The sequence below is a fragment of the Anoplopoma fimbria genome, unplaced genomic scaffold, assembly GCF_027596085.1.
Source record: "Anoplopoma fimbria isolate UVic2021 breed Golden Eagle Sablefish unplaced genomic scaffold, Afim_UVic_2022 Un_contig_12407_pilon_pilon, whole genome shotgun sequence".
Taxonomy (NCBI): Eukaryota; Metazoa; Chordata; class Actinopteri; order Perciformes; family Anoplopomatidae; genus Anoplopoma; species Anoplopoma fimbria.
This window is the reverse complement of record NW_026551802.1, coordinates 2,697-21,785: the sequence shown is the minus strand read 5'-3', so window position 1 is coordinate 21,785 and position 19,089 is coordinate 2,697. Positions and strand designations below refer to the sequence as shown.

The 19,089-nt window shown below is 38.3% G+C and overlaps 1 protein-coding gene across 1 annotated transcript; it reads right to left on the bottom strand.

Annotated features, from left to right (window-relative positions):
* Window positions 1-3,306: 3,306 nt before the first annotated feature.
* LOC129115771 (myeloid cell surface antigen CD33-like) lies at window positions 3,307-9,543 on the bottom strand. Its single transcript, XM_054627035.1, has 7 exons — window positions 9,462-9,543; window positions 8,965-9,060; window positions 8,207-8,614; window positions 7,611-7,931; window positions 6,438-6,549; window positions 5,548-5,584; window positions 3,307-5,197 (listed from the first exon to the last, which is right to left on the bottom strand). The coding sequence occupies exons 2-7, from the start codon at window positions 9,023-9,025 to the stop codon at window positions 4,772-4,774; spliced, it is 1,365 nt and encodes a 454-aa protein (XP_054483010.1). The 5' UTR covers window positions 9,026-9,060; window positions 9,462-9,543; the 3' UTR covers window positions 3,307-4,771.
* Between the last annotated feature and the right edge of the window lie 9,546 nt (window positions 9,544-19,089).

Here is a 19,089-nt window from a genome sequence, read left to right as displayed (position 1 = left end):
ATAGCTGTTGATGACACTGATCAGTTAAGGATCCACGTCAAATTTGGTGGCAATCGGACTGAGAGTTCAGGAGGAATCTGCAAAAATGTGTTTTTTACAAAATTCAGAAGGCGGAGTTTATGTCCAAATGTATTTTCGATAGATCTCATTCAGTTGAATGTGTGTGTAAAATTTCAAGTCAATCGGACATTATGGGCGAGGGGCGTGGCTTGTAAAGCTGTAGGGGGTGCTAGCAAGCCAATTGGTCCGACCTCAACCCCGTCACCCCAAAAAGCTTGCTATTTTCACCGATTCAGATTGATCTGCAAAATTTCAAGCGTGTACGTTTATCCCAACCACCTCTTTTCCCTCTTGAAAGATGCAAATAATAATAATAATAATAAACATTTGAAGAATAGGTCCTACGCTCTGACTACGTCAGTGCTCGGGCCCTAATAAATTATTTCAAGTTAAGATACGGTGAGGAGGTTGGAAACATACAAGATCTTTTGTGATTTCATTAATGCATTGTCTGTTCTTATTTACTACCATGGGAGGGCGCCAACATCTGAAGATTTTCAGACTCTAAACATACTGGTTTGAAAAGACAACACAAGTTTTTATGATTCTAAAGCAAATACAGTACATATTTTAATTGAAAATACACATTGAGGTGGTCCCACATATATTTGAAGTTTGGGGACAGTGGAAGTCATTAAGGATTAATTAAGAAGGCTTATCAAGGTTGTTCTCTGTTCTAAACATAGATGAAGTTACTTGATTAAAAGAAAAAGAAAAATACTAAAGTACATTTTCTCCCTTAGAACAGCTGTACAATGTACTTACATATGACTGTTACATCAACCCTTTCCACCAGGGTTTTATTCAGATACTTTGCTCTGCAGATGTACAGTCCTGAATCCTCTGTTGTCACATTAGAGATGGAAAAAGTGCCCATTCCACTTTCTCTCTGCATGAAGATCGCGGTGTTGTTCTCCCAATTCGTTTCTGATCCATTCAGAAAGTTTTCCTCAGAAGATTTTGTCCATGTGATGAGAGATGGAGGGAAACTTTCAACACTGCAGGTGAGATTCAGAGTCTCACCCTCCTTCACACTTGTATTCCCAGTGATTTTAAAAACTTTTCCTGCACAAACACTGTTGAACACAGCTCAGAAAAACATCCAAAATTACATGAGAGCACATCTTTTAGTAAACATTTTGGATAGTAAAAAATAAAGGTAATAAAGTGCAGTATGTGCTAGACTCACAGGTCAGATTCAGAGTCATTGTCTCCTCTGTAATGATGTTGTTTGTGAAGCTGACCTTACAGGTGATGTTGTTCATCTGAAGGGTTAAAGGTCAAAGTTGAGCTGTGTCTGTTTGTGACAGCAGTCAGATCCTCAGTCATGAAAGCAGTGATGTTTCCTGTGATGTGCGAGGTCTTTTCTCCTGCTCCTCTCCACGTCCAGGTGACTTTAGGATCAGATCTAAAACGCGAGAAAATACACAGTAGAAAGAAAATCAGGGTGACATAACTTTACATTGTGTGTAACTTTACATATACATAGTTAACAGAGGACAGCCAAACATGTTGAGGTTTGTCATACCCTTTTTTACCATAATAGTTGCTGGAAGATGCTGGTCGTTGAAGTCAGGATAACTCTGAGTTGATATGATCAGGTGTCTGACTGTTTGAGGTGATTGGTGATGATGCTGCAGTTCCTTTGACTGGTATTCCTGCTGCATTTAGGGTGTTCAAGTATCCATTTTGACAGAAATGTTATTCTCCTGGAGATGCAACTTTTACTTCAAACAGGGGTAAAAATACACTTAGGAACAGAGAATGTATACTGAAAGGTAGCCAGTCATATTGTCAGGTTCATCTCTGTTTAGAACCATGGACAGAAAATGAGGCAGGCCAAAAAATGACATTTTAGGTTTTAACATATTTAGTAAATATGATATTAATTCATTCAACAGTAATTATGGATGCCAGACAGTTAAGTGTTGTTGTTGTCATGTGCACTTTTAAAGCTTTTTGAGCTTGAAAGGAAAATATCGACAGTATAAAGATATTTATTAACAGTGCAAAATAATGAAATAGAAATAGATGTTGTGGTGGTAGGTGTGTAACAAACAAACAGGAAGTTTGGTTGATTATACTAGATAAGAATCAACTCTGCATGCAACAGTATACATACAGGATGTTACTTGTTCACATATTCTGTACTGATGATAATACATTTGACTACCGCTTTCCTAAGGGCCTCATTTCAGGCCTCTGACAACAGCTCTAAACAATTAATATCTATGGTCTCTTCAATGATCAGGGCAAACCACAAATACTTATAAAGCAATGAATCAAATTAGCTGCAGTATTATTTTTTGACTACAATAGATTTCATTTAGAAAGACATTTAAAAATAGTAAGGTATATGTTGTTCAACCTGGTCCTCTTTATTCTGCTCTCTTCTCTCCACAGTGATGTCAGCACTGTGACTCCACTCTAAACCGACTCCTCCTCTCACAACTCTCCTCCCTACTTCCTCTTTTTGGAAGAAAGTATTGTCTCCTCTTGTCAGACTGCCACAATGCCATGCAGTCAAAATCTCACAGTATCACAATATGCATCATATATCCATCAACACTGAATCATGAAGGAAAAGGAAACAATTATTTATTTTTGCACCACTTTCATGATAGGGAACTGATAAAAAAACATTCAGAGACAGGATATTTATGGCAGTTGCACAATCAATCCCCCAAAACAATTCTGAATGGAAAAACAACTTATTTCACTGATAAATGCATTAAATTCCCTGTGTTCCTCCATTTTAGCTTCAGCCTCTCAGAAAGTACTTCTGTATTTGTTGAATGTACCACAATATGGCATCAGTGTATTTTCAGTGTCTCTGGTAACTTCCTGTTCTCACATTGGGCTACTACACTATAATTATCTTCAGTTAATGAGCTGAAATTCTGTCAAAATCTGTTGCTATAAACTTTATATCTGCATATTAAATGCTGAAACCTGTAAAAGAGAGAGTGTGCAATAGAGTATGAGGACTTTGTTCTCACTGAAAGCTCATATTATCTTAATCCTACAATGTGTTCTGTGCAAGAAATTCACTGCTAATACTGAGAGTAAGGTTGAATCCTACTACTACCAGTAATCCACGACTGTGGGGAACATTTTTGGAAATTAAATTCCATTTTTTATTTCTTCTCTCTAAAGAATTAACTCAAGTTTTTCCACCAAAATGATGTGAACAGAATGACTCTATAAATTAAGTAAAAAAAATAACACACTTCTTCCGTTGCAGGAATGAGCGTTTATTTGTGCACAAATCTGAATACCATTCAAAAGAACAGAGCTGCACTTGCAAACATAAGGCCACTGGAGATCCAGCAGAGCACTTAAAGATACACACATATTACAACTGAGAGGCATCTAAGTTTGAATATTTTATATAAATTGACTGCATTTAAATTAACTTTTTATCAAGCACATGACAACAAGATTTAAGGTTAAGTGTCTAACCCTGCAATTACTGTACAACTCGGTTGCTTTACTTCATGAGCCACGGCTACACATATTGTGGCTTTAAATAAAAAGATCACAACAAAAGTGCACTTTGGTACAAAAAGGTCTGCTAAGACCCCTTTAAACATATACATCTTTAAGTACTGACAACACATTTATTCATCTTTCTTCTGCTTCTCTCCCAGTACGCTTTTATTTTAATTTTATTTTTGATTTACTTACTTCAACATCCCCAAACTCTGGGTAATTTTTTGACTGAACACTTTCATTTGAATCCCACATTGACCACATTGTCAAAACAGCCTTTTTTATCATCTCAAAAACATTGCCCTCCTCCGCCCACCCCTTTTCTTTTCTTCTGCCCAAACGCTTAATCCACTCATTCGTCACCTCAAGATCCTACTTCTGCAATAGTCTTCTATTTGATGTTCGCTCCAAACTCATCAATAAAGCTTCAATACGTTCAAAACTAAGCTGTCCGAGTGCACACACACACACTCGCTGCAGAGAATACATCACCAAAGTCCTCAAAAACCTCCACTGGCTCCCTATAGAGCAACGCATACATTTCAAGATTCTCCTCATCACCATCTCCTACTTATCCAAACTCCTTCAATGTCACACTCCTACACGTTCCCTCAGATCGGCAACTGCTGACCTCTTCACGCAAACAACTAGGACCGAGCATCGGACATAGAGCGACAGGGCCTTTTTCATGCTACTGCCTCCGATCCTCTGGAACTCTCTTCCCACTTATATCCAGACTTCAGATTCCCTCCCTTACATTAAAAAAAATTCACTCAAAACACACTTCTTCAAGTCTGCTTTTAATGTCTAACCATTTAAATTGTCTGTACTTCCTGCTTAATTGTATTTTTCTAGGATGTATGTTTTAAAATATTTATCTCTATTTTATCCCCTTTGTAAAGTGTATCTGAGTTTTTTGTAAAGCGCTTATTAAATAAAATGTATTATTATTATTATTATTATTATTATTATTTATGTTTTATTCTCATTGAACATACATGCTTTCCTTTCTGTAAAATATGATATACTTCAACCTCATACATACACACCAGCATCAAATATAAAACATGAATTTCTGCACTTTATCAACCCCATCTTGCACTAAAGCTCGTCCTATGTTTAATGTAAAGCTTGTTTCACTACATTATGTCTCATCTGTCTGCGTTGAATCACCTGTTGTGTTTTCTCTCTTTCCAAATTTAAAAAAAGGAAAGAAACATTAATTATTAAGTGACTCCTCCACGCTACACGGTCCTTCTATCTCACACATTATTTCCTTCACATTGGAGTACACTGCCACATCCTCACCTCCTTCCTCGTCCTTCGGCAGATACTGTTTTGTCTCCTCATCTTCCCCTACCATCACCTCCTCCTCTTCACTGCCCTCCACCATTGCTACCTCCTCAGCACCATCGTTTTGTCTCTCCTCTTTTGCTTTGTTTTTGATTTCGGCATACTCTGTATCTTTGGTCTCTTGGGTATTCTCTGCCCCTAAGGGACTCTTCCTTTTCACCAAGGAAAAGTCGATGTCAGAGTACTCCAACTCTTTTGGTTCCACATCACCACCAGAGGCAGATTGCCCAGCAGCTGTAGCTCCTTCTTCAGATTCCCCTTGGTCATTGTCCACTCCTTGACCAGCATCTATCTGTCAGGTGCAATTCAGAAGTTATAAATAATTTGCCAACTGATACACAAAATTTCTACATCCAGGCAACAACTGGTTCCTACTCAAATCTCTAAGCTTTGAAACACTTAAACATTAAACTATATCATCCATAAACTGTTAAAATGATCATGACAGTTTTTTTCTTAATTGTAGTAAAGATGCTGTTTTGCATTGCAGTGCAACAATAAGAGCACTCCGACAGTGTGAAAGTAAGTGAAACAAAAGAAAAGCTATGGCAATGCTAGTCTCCTCACAAGACTAATCTTTCAACAAACAGTTAAACACATTTAACTAATATACTGCACACAGTAAAAGCCTTGATTAGTCACCATCTCCAGAGCCTCAGCAGAGTTCTTCTGTTTATTTCTGGGGAGAAAATGAATTAAAGAACAAATGTTACAAACAAGCAATGAAAAAGAAAGAATTATTGAATCTCTCACAAGTGTTTTATTAAACTTAAATGTTTCAGCCCACGACTTGATGAACTTCACATCACTATAACCTTTATTTAATCAGGTAATCATAAGAGCTAACCTATATTTTTGACTGTACGCACGCTTGTTTTTATAATTTAAAGCTTAAATATAGGAAAGTTCATTTAGGTGGAACAATGGAGCATCAATGTCACTTCACAGCAAAAATGTTTTGGATCAAACACAAACAAAGCCGACTGGACTTTCATTATGGGGTTTCTATTTTCTCCCTATTTCATGTGATTGCTCCAGATTTCCCCAAAACTCAACAGGCATTCAGATTTGCTGAATTTAAAACTCTGAATATGTGTCAAGGCGTTTGTCTTACTATATGAATTGGCCCTGTAATACATGGAAGATGTGTCTATTTGTCCAAGAGACAACTTTCTATTAGACTGAAAATGGGAAATCAAAAAACTATTATTATAACAATGAAAAAACACAAGAAGACATAATCCTGACAAGAGCAAGTTTGTAGTGTATGCAAACTGATTATGTATACTATATGGGTATATTAATACATTTATATATGCCTGTATTTTGGAGGAAAAAAATCTAAAATGTTGGCGGTATAGCTTTGAATAAGGTTAGCATTAATGCCAAGTATTATGATTTGCTGTAAAATGGATTAAGTATGCTAAAACAGTGCTGTGGTCCTTAATGACTGATAGTGAATAATGAAATAAAATAAAGAAAAGAAAAGCGTAGACTCTCAGTTATGCAAATAAAATAAATAACAAGAGTACCTGCAGCATTTTACGGCCAAACAGCAGAGCGTTGATGCAAGAAGTATCCCAATGAAAAACGCAATGATGACTTCTGGCTGTGAAAAGTCTAATAAAAATGCATTGAGTAGATCTGGAATGGAGAGGAACAAACTGTTAAAAGAAACTAGCCCTGATCGCTGCTGCTTCATGGTAGAAATATTTTTAAAATGTCATAATGTAGTGGTCTAGAGTTGAGGAGGGTTTTTATGAGTCACAATTACCGTCTTCTTTTAACTAATTTTTTCTAACTGTGAGGTTCTCTTTTGCTTCCCCAATTTCATTGCTGCTGACACACTCAACAGTGGTGGAGTTGAGATCTTTTACAGATACAGCGAAGCTGATGACAGTGTTGTTTGACTTATTGGTAGTGAAAGAGTATTCAGTGCGAGTCTCCAACATCGGCCATTTGATGGTGGGTAAAGGGAAACCCTCACTGATGCACACACAGGTCAGGACCTCCGACTGAACCTCACATGCAGAGCTACTTAAGACGTTTGGACGAACTGCAAACACTAATGAAGGAACTCAACAGAGTAAACATGAAGAGCGAGAGAGTGTATAAAGAGAGGGAAAACCAAAAACAGAGAGAACAAAGCCAAAAATCAGAAGAATACAACGTTATTTTCTGATTGTTTCATGGAGGTTAATTTCTAAAGTGTTACACATCCTCACAAACCTGCAGGGAAGGGTGGTGTTCAGATGTTTTGTTGTGCAGATGTATTGTCCAAAATATTATTTTGGCACCTTGAGGATGACACGTGTGGCTGTTCCAGTGTCGTTGTTCGGATCTTGACTTCGTTCAAATCTATCTATACAATGTTCTAATGCCTCCGAATTCCCAACATTTCTGCAAGAACACCGTTGATGTTGTAATTTTGATTTCATGACAGTTTACACTGACTTTGTGATTGTTGAAATATTTTTGGGGCAGTCCAGAGATGGTGTAAAAAAAAAGAAAAAGTAAGTCTGGAGCCATACTGTCAATAAAAGCTCTAAGAAAGAGCAACTTTTCTGACCAAACACTGTTGATGTTGAAAAATTCAACACAGTTTAGAAAGAAATCCGAAATGACATGAGAGCACATCTTTTAGTAAATATTTTAGATAGTAAAAAGTAAAGGCAATAATAAAGTGCAGTATGTGCTATACTCACAGGTCACATTCAGAGTCACTGTCTCCTCTGTACTGATGTTGTTTGTGAAGCTGACCTTACAGGTGACATTGGAGCCGTGTTGTTCAGCTGAAGGGTTAAAGGTCAAAGTTGAGCTGTGTCTCTTTGTGACAGCAGTCAGATTCTCAGTCTTGAAAGCAGTGATGTTTCCTGTGATGTGCGAGGTCTTTTCTCCTGCTCCTCTCCACGTCCAGGTGACTTTAGGATCAGATCCAGAGCAGAGACCAGGAGCAGTGCAGGTCAGTGTGGTCTGCTGTCCCTCTGTCAGAGGAGGAACCATCACTGTGGGCTTCTGGGTCAGACCTAAAGTGAGAGATGTCAATGAGTGGAATCAGGTGATCAGGCTGAAAGTCACCATTCACTTTACATCTGATTAAAATAATCTGATACTTTATTAAATATCTCGATGAGGCAATAAGTAGGAGTTGTATCAGGAATTGCTGCAGTTTCTACTTGTTGCCCACAGAGGTCGACAAATGCCAAACATTATTTAATTCTCCATTCAGACTATAAATACAGCAGATATGTTGAATAGAATGAACATCTTCACAGTATTTATTTGTTGTAGTGGTTCATACCTTTAACAGAGACAGTTGATTTTAGCTGGAATGTAAATCCCTTCTTCTCATTATTCAGTGAACCCTCAACTCTGAGCTGATATGATCCAGAGTCTGACTCAGTGAGGTCATTGATGATGATGCTGCAGTTCCTCTGACTCATGTCAGGCTCCAACAGTGAAAGTCGTCCTATAAACCCAGACTGAACTTGATTGTTCTCGTCAGTGCTGAATATAATGTCCGGCCCCTTACAAGTTTTTGTAGATGGTTCACATTTCATAAACAACATACGTTGAAGTGTAAAGCCTTTAGTACTGTTGAAAGAACACGGTATCACAACACAGAGTCCAGCCTCTGCTTTTATTTCTCCTCCTGTGAGAGTGATACAGAATTGTTCTTGACACCGTGTTATTTCCCCCACTGAAGCACCTGTTAATGGAAACAGTGAGACAAAAGCAGGGAAAGTAGATATTTAAATCTTGACAATACTTCATGATATTTAATAAATGGTGAAGGAAGGCTACTACTGGAACTGTATTTGTTTTACAAAACTGCTGTTTTCAGCATTTAACATATGTCTTTACAAAAATAACTTCATAAAACAAGTCAATTATACTCAATATTATACAAATACGTCTATTCATCCCAAAGCACCCAGCTGAGTCAATAGATGCTTTGAGTAATGTCTCTAATGAGGACATTTATCACAGCAAACTGATGCTCTCTTTTTAATATCTTTATTTTTGGCATCATAACAAGATCATCATAAAGATGCAAACCTGTATCAGCAGTGATGCCTCTCACAGAGAAAAGCAGAGTCGCCCAGATGAGAACAAACATCCTGATTTGATGATTGAGACAGTCCGTTTCTTTTCCTGTCAGAAGTACAAACATTCTTAACATTCAAATGTTTCACTTGATGAAACTGGAACCACAGTTGACAGCACAGATTTAAATACATGATGTTGCAGGTTCACGTTTTCTTTGGTCACATTGATACATTTGTCTAACATCATCTTGAGGGTTGTGAGTCCCACAAAATGTTTTATTTCCAAGCACTTTGTAATATATGTTCCATAAAACTGCTAAATAAATGAACTTAAAATATCTGTAGTTGCGTTATCTACAATGCCCACCAATGAAAAGCACACATTAGTTTACAAGTTAAGTGACGAATTCTAAAAAGCATTTTTCATGACAGAATGATTGGAGGAATAATTTCTACAGTTTCCATTTTAAGTTGGTTTTAAAAAGTAAGGTAAAAGTTGTGTTTTACCTCTTTTCCTCTTGATCTCCTGTTCTCTTCTCACCACAGTGATCTCTGCTCTGTGTCTCTGCTCTGAACTGACTCTTCCTCTCTTCGTCTACCTTTTGTACTTTGTTCCTCTTTGTGCTGCAACTATTTTCAAGGAAGTTTCTCTTCACACTGCTGGCCTTCATTAGACTGCCACACTCACAAATCTCTCGAATGTGTGAAAATGTTAATATGAATAAATACTGTTTATCAAGTTGATGATGTGCGACTTTAACACTGAACAATGAAATATAACGATCTTGCTTTTTTTATTATCTTCAGGACAGTGAATGTGTGAGGAACTCTGAGAAAGGGGAAGTACCATATGTGTGCTTGAGAAAAAAAGTGTCACCTTAAGGAAACCAAATATTTCATCTACCAACTATCCTTCTACATTGTAATGCACAATACAGCACAGACATGTGCATAGTGGGAGGGTGGTGGATGTGCACGCATGTGAATGTCCTCTATTGCAACTTCCATCTTTACTTAAGTGCATGAAATACCAACATACAAAAAAAACATCCTAGTTCTTGAATCAACTGCAAGAACCTCTAAATGTAGTTGTTTTTATGGTTTATTGTGCAACACCTTAAAGTTGTGTTCTCAGACGTGATCATTCATTTCAACATTGCCTTACATGGCAGCACCATATTCTTTCTAATAACTTCCTGTTGACACTTTGAGATAGGAGATTATGACTATAACTATATTTAGCTGCAAAATGACTACATGTTTGTCCTCATCAGCTTCTATATGCTGCATATTGAACACTCACTACAGAACCTGTCAATATTGCAGAATGTACCAGACGGAAGAAATTGTAGTTAAGTACTTTTTTCTTTCAAACCCCCCACTCCCTGACGATGCCCTGGTCTTGCTCGGCCAGTAGATGTCAGTGTTGCTACATGAGCAGTGTCTGTGACAGGAGAGTCACAGGGAAGTCTTGCGTTAGTACGCGAGATAATGAGAATGTCTTTGCTTCAAGATGGAAGCAGAAAACACTGCATAGCAACTGTCTAACTAAATACACATTTTGGTATTTTGCTAAATATTTTTCATTAAATGTGTAGCAACAGATTGAGAGTCTGTTTGACATCATTGTGTGCAACGCTACAACTACAATTTTATCATAACTGAAATAAATGGTGGCTGAAACTACAAAAAAGGGCCCCCAACCACTCGTTTTTTGTTCAAACTTTAGAGCTTTTATAGCCCCTTTTGGAATTCCTGGATGATTTTAGTTCATCAGAGGTGGAAAACCAAAACTAACAGAAAACACTTCTGGACAGCTTTTCAGCAGGCAGCCAACACTCCAGGGAGATGTAGCAGGGGAAAAGGTGTGTGGAGGCGGCATATTTTTATATCTAACGCTGTGAACTAATAGTTGGAACAGTATCATTATGTTTCTTTCCAGTCTGAACAAAGTGTGTTTTACAATTAGTTAACAAGGCAAAAAGGACTCACTAGTTTTTGTGTGGGAGTGGGATTTTTCGGTTTAGGTGAATAAATATTTCTGTTATTGACATTTTGTTTGTTTATTTTGTTTTTTTATTGTAATATAAAAGTTGAGAGAGCTTGTGTGAGGTAGCAAACTTGCCACTTGCGCACAACACATCCTGGTACATTGGCACAGCCGGCATGGCTCCTCAGCAGGAAAAATCTGCTTTCTTGGTCAATAAAGTGCACTGGAGAATAATAATCTTCACTGGACTACATTTACCATCAGCACTGATTAAACCTTCACATAACAGGGTGTTGAATTTTCTCTTTAAACTAACTTAATATTTGTAGACTGTGAGAGGAAACCGGAGCACCCGGAGTAAACACACACGATGAGAATATGAATTCCTCACAGAAAGGTCTGACCTGAGCCGGATCCTGACTGTGAGGTGTCCAAAGGGGGACAGCAACCCCTGCAGGTGTTCTTTCTTGTGGAAGTGGTCAGAAGATGGGTCAGCTGCATATTGATCTTACCTTTTTTTTTTTACAATTAATCTTAACTAATATATTTAGATTGTGGGAGGAAACCGGAGCACCCAGAGTAAACCCAAACATGAAGAGAATATGAATTCCTCACAGAAAGGTCTGACATGAGCAAGAACCTAACTGTGAGGTGTCCAAGGGGGGACAGCAACCCCTGCAGGTGTTTGTTTGTTTTTTGTGGAAAAGGGTGGGAGAGGGGTTAGCTGCATATTGATCTTACCTTTTTTTTTTCTACATTTAACCTTGCCTAAAATATTTAGACTGTGGGAGGAAACCGGAGCACCCGGAGTAAACCCAAACATGTGGAGAATATGAACTCCTCACAGAAAGGTCTGACCTGAGCCGGAACCTGACTGTGAGGCATCACTGCTGGGTTTGATCATTGCTGTCCTTAGGCAACGATTTACCCGGATCTTTTGAATGGCAGTGAGACCCCTCAGCAATGGGTGGGAAACAAGGTTCCCACCCATTGCTGCGTTTCACCCAAGACTTGGTTGGGTGGGGAGTCGGCTTCAGATCAGCCCTTCTCTTGTTCGTTAGCTGCAGATTGTTGTGTGTCAAGTAAGGCTTGATGGCTGGGGTTTGTCCAGCCTCCACCCTAGCTGGGGGACAGCATTGCCCTATATGTGTTTCTTTTGTGGAAATGGTTGGGGGGTGGGTCGGCTGCAGATTTACCTTACTTGTGCGTGCCAAGTTCTGTTTCGTAGACTGGGTTTGGTCAGTACTGTCCTTAGGCAATGATTTACCCAAGTCTTTTGAATGGTAGTGGGCAGTGAAACGAGGCCGTTCTGGAGCTGCTTCTTCTGCTAACTTGTAATTTCCTGAACGGGCTTTCAGGAGTGCATCCTTTACTCTGGAAAACTCACGCATAATATCGAACCCCATCACATCCAGCTCGCCGTCCATTAGGGCCTCAGTATGGTTTAAGAAAGACTTTCTCTCTAGGAAATCTCTGGGGAAGAGGTATTCCTGGAGTTCTTCCTCAGCAGAAATGTTGTAGTCATAGTAAACGTTGATCTTCTGCTCTAAAGGAGCAGATCTGGGCTTGAGCCGCCTTTCCCATATTTTCTTGGGGCTTCCAAAGGATCTTTTCGCACATTTCTTCATCATTTCTTGATGTTTCTCCCTCTCCAGTCTCAGGTTTTCGTCCCTGATCCTGTTCCTCCTCTCAGTGTCCTTCATCTCCCTCACTGCCTTTAGGTTTTCTTCAGGCACGGTCTCAAGGAGCTCGAGCAATGAAGAGAGATTGTACTCGATACTGGTCAGCTTCTCCAAGGTACTAAGGTTGTTAAACCGTCTACTTACGCAGTGGTAATAAACCTGGGACACCTTCAAATTCAGAGTATCCATCAAAGCATCCTGGTCTTTTGTTTTTAGGAATTCATGGAGCTGAACCATCTTTTGACCTGGGCAGTGCTTTTCTTCTCTTCGTATAATTTGTTCTCAATTTCAACTTCCTTCACTGCCAGATTCAAAATACTCCTTTTGATTTCCATTAAGGATGTCTTGCAGATGTGCTGGACCTTCTTTGCTTTCTCCTCCTGCATGGAAGTTCTCTCAAACAGGATCAGGTCGTGATCTTTTAAGTCTGCTATCTTATCTAATAGCTCCTCGGGATTAGAGAAGGAAAGCTCCAGATTCTCCTCTGTGTTCTGCTCATCCTGGGTGTCACTACCAGACAGGTCTTTTGCTTTTAAAGCCTTTTCCTCTTCGGCCTCCTGCCAGTCAAGATTTGATGCCTTAAACAGAACCATCTTATAACTTTTGTATTCCTTGAGGATATCTTTACTCTTGGAAATGTCACTTTCAACCATCTCTATTTCAGACGTTACCTGCTGAATAGAAGAAATATTTTCCTGTTTGGATTTCATCTCTCCTTCCAGACGTTTTCTGGCAGCTGCTGATTTCACCTCTATTATCTTGTTGTTTTGTTCAAAGACGTTTTTATGTTTCTCAAGGGTTTGATCAAGCCATTCCAAATTTGTCTGCTTCTTCAAAATGAGCCTGTCCATCCTCTTAATCTGTGTCCTTTTCCTCAGAACAGATCCCTCTATCTGTGCACTCTCATAGAACAAACTACTCTCGCCATCATAAGTTTTTGGTTTCATCCCTTGTTTTTCTTGTGTTTGTGTTGGGAGAGCTGAGTTATTCTTTAGTTGTTTTTCATCCAGCACCTCATTTCCCTTTACAATCACTGTAGACATGCTATGTCCTTTTTCCCTACCTTTCAATTTTGGCTGTGGTGATTCCATGTTTAAGTTTGCGTTTTGCATCTTCTGTACTTGCTCTGTACTTACAGTGGTGTCCTGCCTGCTATTATTCTGTCCTTACACAAATATGAAATATTGGACTTGTGGGTATTCCTTCTAAGCTCTTTAAATATCAAAGACAACTAGTGACATCATCACATGCTATTACATCATGACGGTCAAGATCAAGGCCACAAGTGAAATCACATTCTATGATATCATGGCATTGCTCGACATCATAGCATTAAAGATCTAAGACAACTAGTGACATCATCACATTCTATTGCATCATGACAATGCGTGACATCAGGAAGTTCTGTGAATTCAGGCGCTAGGCTAATCATACATTTTCTAACAAGCCCACTGCCGTTTCTATGGCAACAGGTGGCAGCGGACGTTAGCTTATATTAGCTTAGCTATCCTGCAGCTAACACAGCTATTTGTCATCCACTTGCCTACAAGATGATTCCTTTGCCATCTGTATTAATGTTAATGAATGCTAGGTTGCTCCTGAAAATCAACAATAACTGAAATATCATATTTACAGGAGTGACCCTTCTGTTTTAAGACGACTGGCCTCTTTTGGCCTTTTGGCCTCTTAGCCCGAGGTACTGGGCAATGAATGGAAAGCAACATCCCATGGTATGTTCACTGTGCTCACTGTAGCCAGCTCTTTGCTGTATATTTAGGTATACAGCCACAGCTAGTGTGTGTTTGTTAAAGCTCAGTTACCAACATCTACCATCTTAATACACCACTATTATACACTACTCCATCAGTGAAATTACAAAGAAAAATGAATGAAATAACAATTACACAGGTAAAATGTAAAATCCATCACTCAATCATTTATTTACAGCGGTTTTAAGCAGAAGCATCAGTTATGAATGACATTAGGGTGCAGCACAGTGTCCACTATTGCCTCAGGACAGTGGGATCTTCTGGCTCGTTATACAATGGTCAGGCTTTTTCTGATTTTAAGCCAGGTTGATTGTTGAAAGGGTGGGCATACTAAACGGATTATTATTCCAGGGCAGGCTGAGAGGAGTTTAGGGAGAACTTTGAACAAGCTGTAGGTTGGGTTGATAGTGAGGGGGATGTAGAGGGCCATGATATGGCATTATGGGGTATGCTGATGGAGGTCAGTCACTCATGTTAATATGAAAGTGACAAGAATTTGTACTTAAAAGACGGCTGTAGATTCTGGTTGCCTCTGAAGTTGCTAAAGATTATAAGTACAGATATTTGTGTTATTTATTTTCATTCTAAAATATAGATAAAGCATAGAAAATAACATACTTTTTGAAGGTAATTTGTTTTATTTTATACTTTTCATGCATGGTAGATTAGATACCTGCACACTTAAATCTATGCAGAGATCACTTTTTGTTTTAGCTTTCGGTCGACAGGGCTGTACATGGTCCAGCTGGACCACGTATGCTCTGAGGAAGTGTTCAGATATCTTTTCGCCCAGATGGAGCTTTTTGCAAAACTTTTACAAAACATGCCATGACATTGTTAAGGTAGGATGATATGTTGCAGAAAAGGTCTGTCCCATTTGTATTGATAGCATTTACGATGACACAATCAAGCCATTGAAGTCTCTCATACTCAACCATTTACCAGGTAAGTCCCTAAGGGTTCAGGGTTTAAGGCCTTAAAGGGGACATTGGGATTGGGCCTTTGAGAAGTACAGTGACTTTAAAAAGTTGTATCTTAAGTAGAATCTTTAACCTCCACTAAAGGAAATGTTGGTATATTTTTTTATGTATGTAGAAATACATATCTCTGCCATCCAGGTGACGTGTCTGTATATTAGTTTTTTATATTAAATATGCTCTTCAGATTTTAATTGTAAATAAATCTGCCCCCTGTTATCACTTAGGGAGGAATATTAGCTCCATATGTTTCACAGCCACCAAATCCTTCTGTGTTGATAGAAGCATTATCCTATATGTATTATATTCCGATATGTTTTTGGATCTATATTACTCCTGCACTAATGTGTATTTATCATTTTACTGTGCTGTGGTTTTATCGCATAAACAATATGATCACATTTATTTATCACATTTCAATTGTTCTGTCTGGTTTTCTTCTGCACCTCAGACCCTAGAGGTAACCGTCTGTGTCTACACATACTATATTAATCATATTCACTATGTACCGTTAATAATATTTGATATTCTGTGACAAGTCTGCACCTTAGCTTTTACCAATATCCAGTCTACTTTCATTAATGCACAGCATATATTACTATCATTATACATACATATTCAAATAATAATAATAACAATAATAATAATATCGTCAATATTATTATTGTTATCATAATTATTATTTAAAAAAAACTATGATCTGGTCCTGGCTGGGTCTTTTTTTAAGGGTTTACTCCGGGTGCTCCGTTTTCTCCAACACATTTTAAACTTCCATTAATAACAACAATAATAATATTGTCAATATTATTGTCAATATATAATAATAATATTGTCAATATTACTATTGTTATATAGTTATTATAAAAAAAATAACTATCTGGTCCTGGCTGGGATAAACTTTTGATACCTTCACACTCAGAGTATCCAGCAAAACATCCTGGTCTTTTGTTTTTAAAGATTCATGGAACTTAACTATCCTTTTGAGCATGGCAGTGCTTTCATTTTCTTTGTCCAATTTAAAATATAACTATAGATTATTGAAAATGAGTTTTTAACACTTAACGTAGCAACTGATTGAATGATTACTTTAAACTGGGAAGCTGTAAGTTTTGCCATTTTATTTTATTGTTGTTAATGTTTATTTAGATGACAGTTTGCTAGTTATCGTGAGCATAATTCGCTGCTAATGCAGCTAGCTTCAATTGTAGTTCCACAGTCTGTAGTAATGTAACTTTAGGTAGTAACTTTAGGTAATACAGAGAGAGACTGTAGCTGTGTAGAGCGAATCTGTCACAGTAGCTGCGAGAAGTCAGTCCCATTTGGAATTCTGCCTCAAATGCAGCAAAGACATGCAGCCCTCTTTTCCCAGATTTGGAGGACCCAACTGATGGATCCTTTACAGCCCATCATGTCCCAATGGTGACATGGCGATGAGTGGACCAGCAGCAGCAGATGAGGCAGAACTCACTTAAATGAAAGTATTGGGTTTCAACTCACTCAAATATCTAACGATGTTAAAATGTTATATCAAATAAGGGACTTTATAACATCACACTTTTGTTCAAATAAAGAGTTAAGTTACTTGACGTTATTAAATAGTTTTTGCTTTGGCAGCAGCACCAGCCACGTAGGACTCAGTTATATATAGCAAATATGGCAAAGTTTATGCATAAATATGGCAAAGTTTATGCATAAAGTTAATATTGAGCTGACGTGAGGGATTTAAATAGCATTATTTAACAAAATTCAGGCAGAGCAGACTGGGCTTTTTCGGGAGGGGCCTTCATGAGAACTGGCACTTTTCAGACTGTTGGCTAAATACAGGCATATGGAGGCAGACAGTATGAGAAGAATAAAGTATTTTTGTGGAAAATTAAAATACACCTATTAACCTGAAAATGAGTATAAAAAGAGACCATGAGAACATTCTTTGAATGTTTTAAAGATCTCCTATTATACAAATTTTCAGGTTAACAATTGTATTTTATTACTATTTGTACAACTAACTAAATAACTATTTGGTTCATCCAATTGAATAACATGAGCTATCATATTTAAAACCCCAGTGATTTAGTTAAATATATTTGACATGATTTAACTTACCATAACTAAGTCAGTCGGCATCAGGTCAGGATGGAAGCTCAGACTGACACAACTCAAAATTTGCTCGTGGCAGAATGTAGCAAACCCCTTACTCTGGTGAATTCACAGTAGCGTGCAGTAATCATGGCAGTCACATCCACGCCTTGCATTCATTTTACAGTAAATGTCTGAATACTGTAGGAAATATCACAGTAAATGCCTGTGATGTAATGGTGTAATGTCTCCTGAAAGCCTGGAAATGATTTACAGTTTATATATGCACAGCTAAGCTAAACCCTGGTGACAATAAATTGAAAAGTGAAAGTTTAGTAGACGTCTAAATTAATATAAGAAATCCCCTGCCTTGTAGTCTGCTGTTCCCGACGTCATTGTTCTGCTAATAGTAGTCTATCCCCTTCAGACGTCCGAAAGACAAATAGCCCCTTTTGGAATTCTTGGATGATTTTAGTTCATCAGAGGTGGAAAACCAAAACTAACAGAAAACACTTCTGGACAGCTTTTCAGCAGGCAGCCAACACTCCAGGGAGATGTAGCAGGGGAAAAGGTGTGTGGAGGCGGCATATTTTTATATCTAACGCTGTGAACTAATAGTTGGAACAGTATCATTATGTTTCTTTCCAGTCTGAACAAAGTGTGTTTTACAATTAGTTAACAAGGCAAAAAGGACTCACTAGTTTTTGTGTGGGAGTGAGATTTCTCGGTTTAGGTGAATAAATATTTCTGTTATTGACATTTTGTTAGTTTATTTTGTTTTTTTATTGTAATATAAAAGTTGAGAGAGCTTGTGTAAGGTAGCAAACTTGCCACTTGCGCACAACACATCCTGGTACATTGGCACAGCCGGCATGGCTCCTCAGCAGGAAAAATCTGCTTTCTTGGTCAATAAAGTGCACTGGAGAATAATAATCTTCACTGGACTACATTTACCATCAGCACTGATTAAACCTTCACATAACAGGGTGTTGAATTTTCTCTTTAAACTAACTTAATATTTGTAGACTGTGAGAGGAAACCGGAGCACCCGGAGTAAACACACACGATGAGAATATGAATTCCTCACAGAAAGGTCTGACCTGAGCCGGATCCTGACTGTGAGGTGTCCAAAGGGGGACAGCAATGCCTGCAGGTGTATTGTTTAGAAAAAAGGGTGGGAAATGCGTCGGCTGCATATGGATTTTACCTTATTTCATTTTTTTTACATTTAACCTTGCCTAATATATTTAGACTGGGAGGAATCCGGAGTACCCGGAGTAAACCCAAACATGAGGAGAAAATGAATTCCTCACAGAAAGGTCTGACCTGAGCCAGAACCTGACTGTGAGGTGTCCAAAGGGGGACAGCAACCCCTGCAGGTGTTCTTTCTTGTGGAAGTGGTCAGAAGATGGGTCAGCTGCATATTGATCTTACCTTTTTTTTTTTTTTTACAATTAATCTTAACTAATATATTTAGACTGTGGGAGGAAACCGGAGCACCCAGAGTAAACCCAAACATGAAGAGAATATGAATTCCTCACAGAAAGGTCTGACATGAGCAAGAACCTAACTGTGAGGTGTCCAAGGGGGGACAGCAACCCCTGCAGGTGTTTGTTTGTTTTTTGTGGAAAAGGGTGGGAG